General features: G+C 51.0%; 1 protein-coding gene across 1 annotated transcript in view; it reads left to right on the forward strand.

Moving 5' to 3' along the window:
* The window catches only part of TNS3 (tensin 3), a 187,763-nt gene that overhangs the window by 59,058 nt on the left and 117,721 nt on the right, over positions 1-10,984 (forward strand). Inside the window, exons 6-9 of the mRNA XM_007463691.1 lie at positions 1,460-1,510; positions 3,082-3,204; positions 6,921-6,985; positions 9,625-9,708. Of these exons, the coding sequence (XP_007463753.1) occupies positions 1,460-1,510; positions 3,082-3,204; positions 6,921-6,985; positions 9,625-9,708 (323 nt within the window). The remainder of the gene's footprint in view (positions 1-1,459; positions 1,511-3,081; positions 3,205-6,920; positions 6,986-9,624; positions 9,709-10,984) is intronic.

Below are 10,984 nucleotides of genomic sequence, written 5' to 3' on the forward strand. Positions count from 1 at the left end.
CCTGCTGAAGTGAATCGGGGGACGGAGGGTGGGCATCCAGGAGCCGGAGTCTGTCCCGGCCCCATTTCAAACACACGTGAGGCCGTCGGATGGAGCCCCCAGTTGAGGAAGACTGCGGAAGAGCACAGTCTTCCTGGACGGCCTCCTTCGCCCCTTGCTCTTGTGTGTTCCCTCCGTGCCAGTGCCGGTCCGCAGCGGGGCCCTGCGGCTCCGACTTCCGCTCTTTGAGTTAAATGACAGCTTCTCGCACCTCTCCAGACCCGCCTGTAAGGCCTCTTGAAGCGACAAGGTAGTTATTGTCATCCTTATCGGCCTCCTGGAAGGGCTGGGCGGGTGGCCCTGGAAGCAGAGCAGGGGGAGGTGACCTCCGGGTGGCTTCCAGCAGCCCCTGCGCGGCCCAGCGGCCTTTCCCCCTGACGCCCGCCCGCCCTCAGCGTGGCCTGGTGACAGGCAGGGAAGGCGGGGTCCAGCCCCTGAGGTCACCCCAGCCTGTCCTCGCTCCCAGAGCCGCCTGCCCTGCAGGAATGGTGTCCTCGTCCTGACACCTGGCCCAGGAGGGGGGTCCCCTCCACGCCTAGGTCCTTCCTGCCCCGTGCGCTGTTCACTGAGCCCGCAAGGGCCTGGGGCCTGAGCCCCAGGAACTGGGGCAGTTCTTCCCTCTACGCCGGCCAGAGGCCCCCTTGCAAAATGGCGAGGCTGCTGGGTGCTCACCTCGTTTGGGGACAGGGACCTTTTTGAACAAAAATCTGAAGAAAGACACACCTGTGTGTCTTCCGTGGCTCCTGAGTTCAGAGCCCGGGGTGAGTGCATCTCCTCCCTCGTGTACGTCTGAATTGTGTGCCCTGACAGGTGCTTGTGGGGACAGAACACCTCCCTGCCCACAGCTGTCTTGTCAGGCCACAGGCGTCGGCCCTCTGCCGAAGGTTCTAACGGGGCCCACGGTCCACAGCTGTAGGAGACAGCTTGTTCTGGGGTAGAGGAACCATTGGCCCTAACCCCAGGAGCACCCCCGCTCTCAGCTCTCCACAGTGTCCATCTCCGGAGAGAGAAGGCTGGGGAGCCCCTTCTGCTCCAATGTTGTCCTTATTTGTTCCTTTCCTCGAGGTGTGGTCAGGTTCCGCAGGCAGCTCTGCTTCTCGGTGAGCGCGCGGGTCTCTGGGCTGCCTCGGAGTGTCAGGGCCTGGGCTCCCTGAGGACCAGGTGCCCTCCTTCCCACACGTCCTTCCTCTGACGAAGCCCATGCTTTCTGGGGCCAAGTCCAGTTCCGTAGGATCTGTGTGCTGTCATTCTTTGTTTATTTTGTTTGCTTTTCATTCTGTGACAATTACATATCTGTACATTTCAATCTTTTATAATCCTCTGTATCTAGAAGGCAAGTAGCGCGTGAGAATGCAACTGTATCCTCTTTGATCTCTGAGGACCACGTTTAGTCTAATAGCTTCTTATTTCCCCTTTGTAGGTGTTAAACCTTTCGGAAAAGAGATATGACCTTACAAAGCTTAACCCAAAGGTATGGATCTTAGCCCTTTATATTCTGAGTTTTGTTAAAGGCCCACGATGCTTATCCTGCTTGTGCAAAAAGGGTTTGTAGCAAGTCTTTGTGGAATATGACTTAGTGAGGGGTATTAGGAACTGTTCATATCCACGGCTTATTTTTTTTTTTATTAACACTTTTTAGTTTGAAATAGTTATAACTTCACAGGAAAATGCAAAAAGAATACAGGGAGATCCCACATACCCCTGGCCCAGTCTTCTCCAGTGGTACTGTCTTGCATAACTTATAGTAAAATATTAATGCCAGGAAGTTGACATTGGCACCATCCACAGATTGCATGCAACTTCCGCTGGGTTTACGTGCAGCAGCTGTGTGTGTGTGTGTGTGTGTGTGTGTGTGTGTGTGTGTGTGTGGTTCTGTGCCATCTCAAATATGTAGATTTGTGTCACCACCACTGCGATCAAATCCAGAACATTTTCACCTCAAATTTTCACCTCGCCTGCCACCTCTGTACATCCATGCACTCCCTCTCCATCCATTATTCTTTTTAACAGCAAAGATTTAGGGGAAATTTTTAAGATTGCATTCGCATATGTTATGGTATATATGGTACATGTATGCATACCATATTCCATATGTTGGAATATTTTGCAGCCATTAGGATAAAAAAAATGGTGACATGGTGAATTGCCTGTTTTAATGCTTGTTAACAAGGGCAGAATATAGAACTTATGTATATGCTAAATGTAACTAGAAAAAGAGTGTAAGGGATTCACCAGAATAGGCTTTTGCTCTGAGTGATGGAAGGGGTGTAGGCCTTTCCCTGCTTGCAGCAGTTTTCTGAATTTTTCCATCATTTTACACAATTTCTATTGCTTTTATAATAAGACAGAGCTCTGCCTTCCCTTCCCCTCTTAAAAAAGTAAATGGAAAGCAAAAATAACAGCACTGCATGGCCCTCAGGTTTAGAGCTGGGAATGTGTCAGGTGGCTCAGAGATGCCATGTTTTGCCCACAGACCTGCCAGGTTCCTTATCTCGTGATGATGACTTTCTTTGTTCCTGAATTGTAACCAACGGTTGAAGGCCTTCCTCCCTCCCTCCTGGGCACATTCCTCTCCTTTGGGGAGTGTCACGTGTGATAGGCATCTCCCTCTGAGAAGTTATCTGCCCTTTGTGTGGAGGAATGGCTCTCAGCGTTTTCCCAAACTGCGATTTTAGTCTGAAGGGAGGAATTTTGGCAGCCCCTGCCAAGAACTCCTGTTTCAGATCTTGCCAGGCCTGGGCCTCTTTCCCCATGAGCCACGCACCATTAGCGGCTCCCGAAAGCCCTTTCTAGAATTGTCATTCCAACTGCAGAAAAGCAGATAAGACCGGGGAGTAGATGTCTCCTGGGGAAAACATAATCCTTTATATTTTTCTTTCCACTAAAGGAGCCATAATTCCCACTAAGTTTTAGAAAAGGAGCATGCAGCGTTGTTCTTTACTCTAAAATGAAATATTTTGGTAAATAAAAAAAAACGTCATGAGATGGCTTCATAGGGCTTCTGGAGATGGACACCAGGAACCCTCTTTTCTCTCCCCACAGATTCTGGACGTGGGCTGGCCAGAGCTGCACGCACCGCCCCTGGATAAGGTGTGTACCATCTGCAAGGCGCAGGAGGCCTGGCTGAACAGCGACCCCCAGCACGTGGTCGTCATTCACTGCAGGGTGAGCACCCGCTCGGGGGCCCAGGGGGCCCACCTTTTCACTCTAACTTCCAGCTTCTTTAGGGGTTTGTGGTTAGGTTTTCCTACTTATTCTAAGGGGGGGGGGGAGGGTCATCCAGTCTCCCAGAGTCTGGCTTCAGAATGTATAGGATGGAGGTCCCTGAATGCATAGCTGCACATGGTGAAGCTAAGGTTAGGGACCCCTGGGAGTGAATCCTTTCATTTTCATGCATTTTTGTTTTGTATGGGAAGCGCTTTTTAAAAAGTGAAGGGGGCTATTAAGATGCATGACGTTGGGCTCTGTGCCACCTGAGGTATGCTAGTCGACTAGCTTGGCATTGTGGGCAGGATGCTGCTGCAGCAGGCTTATGGTCCTTTGCAAGCAGGCCAGCCCGAAGGGGACGTGACATGTCTACCCTTGCAGGGTGACTGGGGCTGGCTGTGAGCACAGCAGCGCATCGTCCTGGCTGCGCTGACCTGCTTTGCACCCCTCCCTCCTCCTACCACCTTCCCATCTTCTGGAACCTACCTCTCCTCTTACTTCTCCAGTTTCTCAACTGCCTTGGATTGTTTGCAGCCTTTTCCTGCACTACCCTGGATTCCTCAGATCTGATCCGTTTTCCCAGACACCTGGAGCTCATGCAGCGTGTGGGAGGAATGCTTTGAGAAGGGGGGGGTGGGGAGTGCAGTGGCTGGGTCTCCGTCCCAGAAGAAGGGGGCTGCTCCCTGCCCTGTATATTTTACACCAAATTCTTATGACCATCAGGACGTCTCGAAAAAATAGACATTTCCACCTTAAAGTGTTTCTTCCTTCAGACTTTTCATACTCAAAAGCTGCACAAAACCCCTTTGCGTTAGGGACCTTAGTGTAAAAGAACCTTCCCTTCGAATGATCAGACTTTCTGTGTGAGTTTCCTGCAAGGGCACTGAGATCTGCCTGTAGAATGAGGAGGGTAGACAGTGGCTGACCATGTTCAAAGCTCCCACACTTGGGGCATTTGAGGGTCACTTGGCCCGGAGGAAAAGCCACTGGGTGCACACAGTGCGTTTGCTGCTCTCTGCTTTTATTCCTTATTCTCACATCTAACTTGATTACATTCTCCCTCAGACGGCCAGGGAGTCCCGTTAGTTCTCTTACTAAATTAAGTTAACCAGAGCTTTTATTCAAGGATTGTGTTATATTGAGGAGCTTCTCTCCACGTTTGTGTTTTGGTGAAAACTTAAAGAGACTTAAAAAAACAAACAAACAATTCTTGTCAATTAAAAAACGTGTGTATTTTTCATTGGGCTTGGCTTGGTGATTTTGACACAGGATAATACTGATGGGTCGTTGTTGCCTAAGGTCCCTTCACAGGCCTGTGAAGCAGTGGTCCCTAATCCACCCGGAGCAGCTGCAGTGCCTGACCCTGGGGAGAAATGCCCGCCCAGTGCACCCAGACCTGCTGCCAGCTGTGTCTCCAGAGGATTCTGGTCCCTGGACCTTGAGACGCACCCCCTTCACCATGCATTCCATTTCAGTAGTTCACTTTTTTTTTTTTTTTTTGTGATACGCGGGCCTCTCACTGCTGCGGCCTCTCCCGCCGCGGAGCACAGGCTCCGGACGCGCAGGGTCAGCGGCCACGGCCCACGGGCCCAGCCGCTCAACGGCATGCGGGATCCTCCCGGACCGGGGCACGAATCCGCGTCCCCTGCATCGGCAGGCGGACTCTCAACCACTGCGCCACCAGGGAAGCCCTCAGTTGTTCACTTTTTTAATGAAACAAATTATAATATTATTTACAACATCCGGGCCACAAGTGATGAACTTAGCTCACAGAGTTCTCTAAAACGTGTTCCTCTTCTAAACTACGCTTGCCTCTTGGGAAAAGTCTTGTTGGTGGGATTAAATTGGAACATGTTGAAACTTTTGGGGAACAGTTTGCTCATCTCTTGCCCTAATTCTGGTGGCCTGTGAACCCTTTCCAAGATGAGCTAGAAAACATGCCATGAGAGAGAAACCCTCTTGTGATTTGAACTTACAGATGTTGACGTTAAGGGAAGTTCATCATAGTTGCTGCGGGGGGTGAGATTGCTGACTTTCCCCAAAACCTGCCAGCCCTGCAGAATGTGCTCTTACTGCCAGGAGTGCCAGGAATACCATCTTGGCTTGGGGAGGGCACACTAAGGCCAGACTGTGAGACCCCTGTCTCCCTGCTGGATACAAAAGGTGGTGTTTGTTCCCAAGTCCCCCCTCACGCTAGTTTTGAGTAGAAGTTGCCTGCGGTTCTTCTGGACAGTTTCACCCACCTCCACACGGTTTAGTCTTGAGTTGTTGGTGGAGGGTACTCGCTGGGACTTGTGTAGTCAGCAATTCTGATTTTTGTTAAGAACAGACAAAAGGTGTTCAAGTCCTAAAGAATGTTGTTTGTGCTTGAAGACTTCCTGTCCGTACGTAACGAAAAGCACTGGAGATGGGGGCAGTGAAGCCCCGCCGCGTGCCTGACTTGACGGGGCTGTTGTTCCCTGCAGGTGAATTTATATAAGAAACATACTAGTAGCTGCGCAGTTACAACTGCAGGTGCCAGGGTTCAGCAGTGAAGGACTGATTGTGTGTCTGCACTGAGTTTCTGTAAGGCATGCCCTTGATGAGACAGAGAGGAGAATGCTCCTGGGTGACAGTCACACGCCAGATTTGGACCTGAATTTCCTCCATCGTTCCCTTTCAAGAATAGACGTACGATCTGCACGTTGTTGTCACAGCCACTGTGGCTCATGGGATTCTAGATCAGGGGTTGCTGGCTCTTCTTGAAAGACCCAGACAGGACTTTCAAGGCTTTGGGGCACCACAGTCTACTTCCATCTGCCACTGCCATGTGGAAATAGCCCCTAAACAAACAGGCGTGCTGGGTCCCAGCCAAACTTTATTTATGAACACTGACATTTGAACTTCATATGATTTTCATGTGTCATTGGAATATTATTCTTTTGATTTTTCTTCAACTGTTTAAAAATGTTAAGATGGCTTTTAACTCATAGGGACACAAGTGGTGGGCAGAAGTGGCTGGTGGGCTGTGGTTTGCTGGTCGCCGTTCTGGGTCGTGGCAGCATGTTTCGGAAGGTGGCAGTCCATGGTTCTGGTCGAGGTGGCCTGTCACGGAGCTGCGGTGCTTCCAGACACCTTCTCCTGTTGGCAACGTTGGTCCGAGGCCCTACCGGGCTGCCTTGTCCGGGCTGTGCATGTCTGTGGTTACGGATCGAGTGATGCATTTTCCATAACGATGCCTCAGATGGGGGTCCCCTGTGTGTGACAGGGCAGGGCTGGGTAGGTGGTGACAGTGATGCTGCTGTCCTGCTACTCTGGACTTCTCCGGGCTCTGTGTGCAGTCCTCAAAGCCCTCTCAGCCTGTGAGTGGGGCGTTCGGGTCTCTCTCACCTGGGTGATTAAGTCACGCTAATTGCTTCCGCCCAACACAGTTTTTTCCAGCCTCACTGGGAAATGAGGAACTGACTGGCCGCCTCTGTGCACACCTGCCCTTGGGGGTGTCCTCAGATGTCCCGGATAGCACCTGCTCCTGCCATCAGCACCCCACATGTGTGTTCTCTGCTGAGTTGGGTGCTGCCATCCCCCAGAACAGGGACCAGAGGGGGGGTAACGCTGGCTTCCCCTCCGAGGCTCTTTGCCATCCTGTAAATGAACGAGTGATTTCCTGTTCTAATGACCTCTCTTGTCTCCTGCAGGGCGGAAAGGGACGCATCGGCGTGGTCATATCATCTTACATGCACTTCACCAATGTCTCGGCCAGGTAAGAGGGAAGCGTCCTCATTGCCGTGGGCATCGGGATGCTCTGAGGCTGGGTGGGCGGGGGGTCGGTCAGCCTGGGAGCTGACCTGGAGGCTGAGGCTCGTGTCCCTGGTGCCTAGAAACTCAGCTGCAGCTAAGGGTTTGCACTTGTGAGAAAGACACTGTCGTAGGTGTGCAGTGATTCACACTGAAGACTTCATGGAGGCATCAAAGATAAAGTGAGTGCACTGTCATTCTCTGACAAGAACGATAGGGACAGACATTACCGTTAGCAAAGAAGAGCAGTGCTGTCTCACTGGATGCCTCAAATTCTATACATGGCCGTGGCCACGGCCGCCATGGTTTGCATGCATGGCTGACATGTTTGTATGCAGTGGGCCTCGGGAAAGTACTTTGCATGTTTCCTTTTTGTTGCTTAATCCTCCCAGGTAATCTAGCAGCGAGCAGTCATTGCTCCCACTTCACAGATGAGGAAACTGAGGCTTGGTGGACTTAGGCAGCTTGCTCATGATCTCATGGCCCGTGAGCGGGAAGCCTGGTCTGGCCCGGTTCTCAGGAGGTGCGCCGTGGGCGTGTGGGTGCCGCCAGCAGGAGGCTGGTCCCGTCCACTGGGGACGACAGGCTCCGCGAGGCCAGTGAGTGAGGCAGCGGCCGCGTGCCAGCCCTCCTGGCGCTGGCCGTGCTGGTGGACCCAGATGCCCTTTCCGAGCACACGTCTTCACTCACACTGAGACCCAGTTCAGAAATATCATTCTTTATGGGTTTTGCATCTGCGTTGGCTCTCTCTGTTCAATGGCCACTTTGTGAAGCATGAACCGCTCCATTCTGAGGAAATATAAGCCTATTCATATTAGCCGATAAACCCTTTCCTTTCTAGCGTTAAGGAGTGAAATTTGACTTTCCAAATGTTTTCTCTGGAAACAAACTGGGGAGCCCATTGCCTGCCAGGCAGGAAACCCAACCCCAGAGCAAAAATGAGATCCTTTCTTGGTGATAATAAGTACTTGTGTGTGTGCCAGACAAATTGAGATTCCTGGTCACGTCACATCCCTCTGCTGAGCCAAAGACATTTAAATGGTCAGAGAGCAGATTTCACCTGCTCACAACAGCGCAGCTCTGTCTGGAACCAGAGTTCCATGCGCCATGGGCAGTCCTGGCATCTTTGGAAAGCATGGAGGCTAAGCTTTAGTCACTTAAAGCTTATCAATGACACTCTCTCTAAACGCACCACTTTTTCTGAATAATCGAAGTGTGTCTCAGCTTCACGTGTCAGGCAACTCACATGAAAGGCTCTAAGCCTCAGGGTCCTCACCTGGGAAGCGGGGATGATGGCTGTGCCTCACAGGGTTTTGTGACAATTCAGTGTGTCAGTAAGACAGTAAGACAGTTGGAATAGCATCAGTGCTGGTATTAGCTGCTGTTAATGCTGCTGGTACTAGTAGGAGTAACAGTATGAATAGATGAATTGAACATTATGTATTTTAGCATTTACCAATTCTGCCTATCCAGGTTGTTTGCAGGTTTTCTTTAGAATTTCAGTTGCTTCCATCTAATGATCTTGTACGCTAAAGCATGCCGTGATAACAAATTCTCCTCAATACATCTTTGATCATTTCTACTATTTTCCCCTTAGATACTGTTCTCAGAAGTAATCATAGCGAGTAGACATTTTTAAGGCCTTTGTCACGAACTGTGTCCAGATCAAAACAGACACTTCAAGTCACAAAGTAAAGTAGGAAGAACATTCTGGTACCAGCACCAGAAAGATAAGAGTTCATAAAGATGGAGTTGTTGCTACTATTATGAATACTGATAACAATATTAATGCTGAACATAAACCTTGACCAAAATGCATTATCAGCATTTAATAAAACGAGTGAATTCCAGAAAAAGGAATACTTTCAAATGTATAGGTGAGGGACTTCCCTGGCGGTCCAGTGGTTAAGACTTTGCCATCCAGTGCAGGGGGGTGTGGGTTTGATCCCTGGCCGGGGAGCTAAGATGATCCCACATGCCTCACAGCCAAAGAACCAAAACATAAAACAGAAGCAATATTGTAACAAATTCAATAAAGACTTAAAAAAAATGGTCCACATCAAAAAAAAAAAATGTATAGGTGAATATGTAACTGTACTTTTTACTCTGAAAAACTTATGTGCTCTGTATGTTAAATATTCAGTGCTTAAGTCACCCTTGCTTTTGTGCACCTCTGCCAGCCCAGCCCCTTATTTAGGCAACGTTATTATTTTAGATGGTTATTTAGATAGGACAGCGGGCCTGTGCCCACAGGTGAGAAAAGGCAGGCAGGTGACTCTCCCACCTGCAGGGCATGCTGCACAGAAAGTGCCACATCCTAGGATCGGGTGCTGCTGTTTCAGGGGGGACTCCAGACCTTGCAAGCCTGGCTTCCACTTGGCCCTGAGCGTCTTCCTGGGGGAGATGAGGCCCTAGAAGAGACGCTAAAGTGGATTTTCTCTGGGGAGGGGGTGTAGCAAAATGGAGCTCTTAGTGGGTGCCAGCCACTCAGAACAGCCTCAGGGCCTGTCTCATGTCACTCCCCGCAACCCAGCCTCCTGCGGTAGCCATGGAGTTAAAGCGTGTGCCCTCTCTCTCTCTCTCTCTCTCTCTCTGCTTCCCCAGTGCTGACCAAGCCCTCGACAGATTTGCAATGAAGAAATTTTATGATGATAAACTTTCAGCTTTAATGCAGCCGTCCCAGAAACGGTATGTATCTGTCCCAGAGCCAGAGTGAAAAAGTGAATGAGATTTTACGTTTAAAAGCGTGTGTGTGGGGCTTCCCTGGTGGCGCAGTGGTTGAGAGTCCGCCTGCCGATGCAGGGGATACGGGTTCGTGCCCCGGTCTGGGAAGATCCCACATGCCGTGGAGCGGCTGGGGCCGTGAGCCATGGCCGCTGAGCCTGCTCGTCCGGAGCCTGTGCTCCACAATGGGAGAGGCCACAACAGTGAGAGGCCCACATACCGCAAAAAAAAAAAAAAAAAAAAAAAAAGCGTGTGTGTGGGGATGGGATGAATTGGGAGATTGGGACTGACATAAATACACTACCATGTGTAAAACAGATAGCTAGTGGGAACCTGCTGTATAGCGCCGGGAGCTCAGCTGGGTGCTCTGTGGTGACCTGGATGGGTGGGATCGGGGGGCAGGTCCAAGAGGGAGGGGATATATGTATACATGTAGCTGATTCACTTCGTTGTACAGTGAAACCAACACAACAGAAACCAACACAACATTGTAAAGCAATTGTATTCCAATTAAAAAAAAAAAAAATGTAGGGACGGAAGACGCACCTCTCCTGACCAGCCAAGATTAGGAGGGAAGGAATTCTCGGTGTCCAGCGGTGAAAGATGAGCCACCCTGCGTGTGGGTGCCGGGGGGCCCCTGGCTGGCTCCGGCGTGGACACAGGGCTCCCTCCCCGCACGCTTAGCCATCGGGTCTTCCGAGCTCTCTGCTGGTGTTGGTGCCATTTCTGTACTGGGACTGGCTGCTGTCTCCTGGACCAGGGGTCTGTGAACTGTGTCTGAATGGCGGATGCTCTGGGTTTTGCAGGTCACGTGGTCTCTGTCATGGCCACTCTAACAGAGGGTCTGTGGGCAGCAGGAAGCAGGTGAAAGCAGCTTATGTCCAATAAAGCTGTCGACACACACAGGTTTGTTGTTGGCCAGCTTCAAAGGCCCAGGAGTCTTCTCTCTCCTCGGCCTCCCCTGGCCCACCTCCCCTTCTCTCCTGCTCGGCGTGGCCCCTGGCAGATGCTGCAGAGGGACCCTGGGGAGCAGACTTCCTCTTGCCGCCTGCTCCCAGGCGAATCCACGCTGTCACCAGGCCCAGGTGGAGAAGAACCAGAGGAGGGTCAGGTGTGTGGCCTGAGAAGAGCCAGCAGCCACTTGCCTTCCAGACCCACTTCCTCTGCAGATGGGGGCATGGAACCAAGAACACTGCATTTTTTTTTTTTTTTTTTTTTTTTTTCGGTACGCGGGCCCCTC

Source organism: Lipotes vexillifer, unplaced genomic scaffold (genome assembly GCF_000442215.2).
Source record: "Lipotes vexillifer unplaced genomic scaffold, Lipotes_vexillifer_v1.1 scaffold759, whole genome shotgun sequence".
NCBI lineage: Eukaryota > Metazoa > Chordata > Mammalia > Artiodactyla > Lipotidae > Lipotes > Lipotes vexillifer.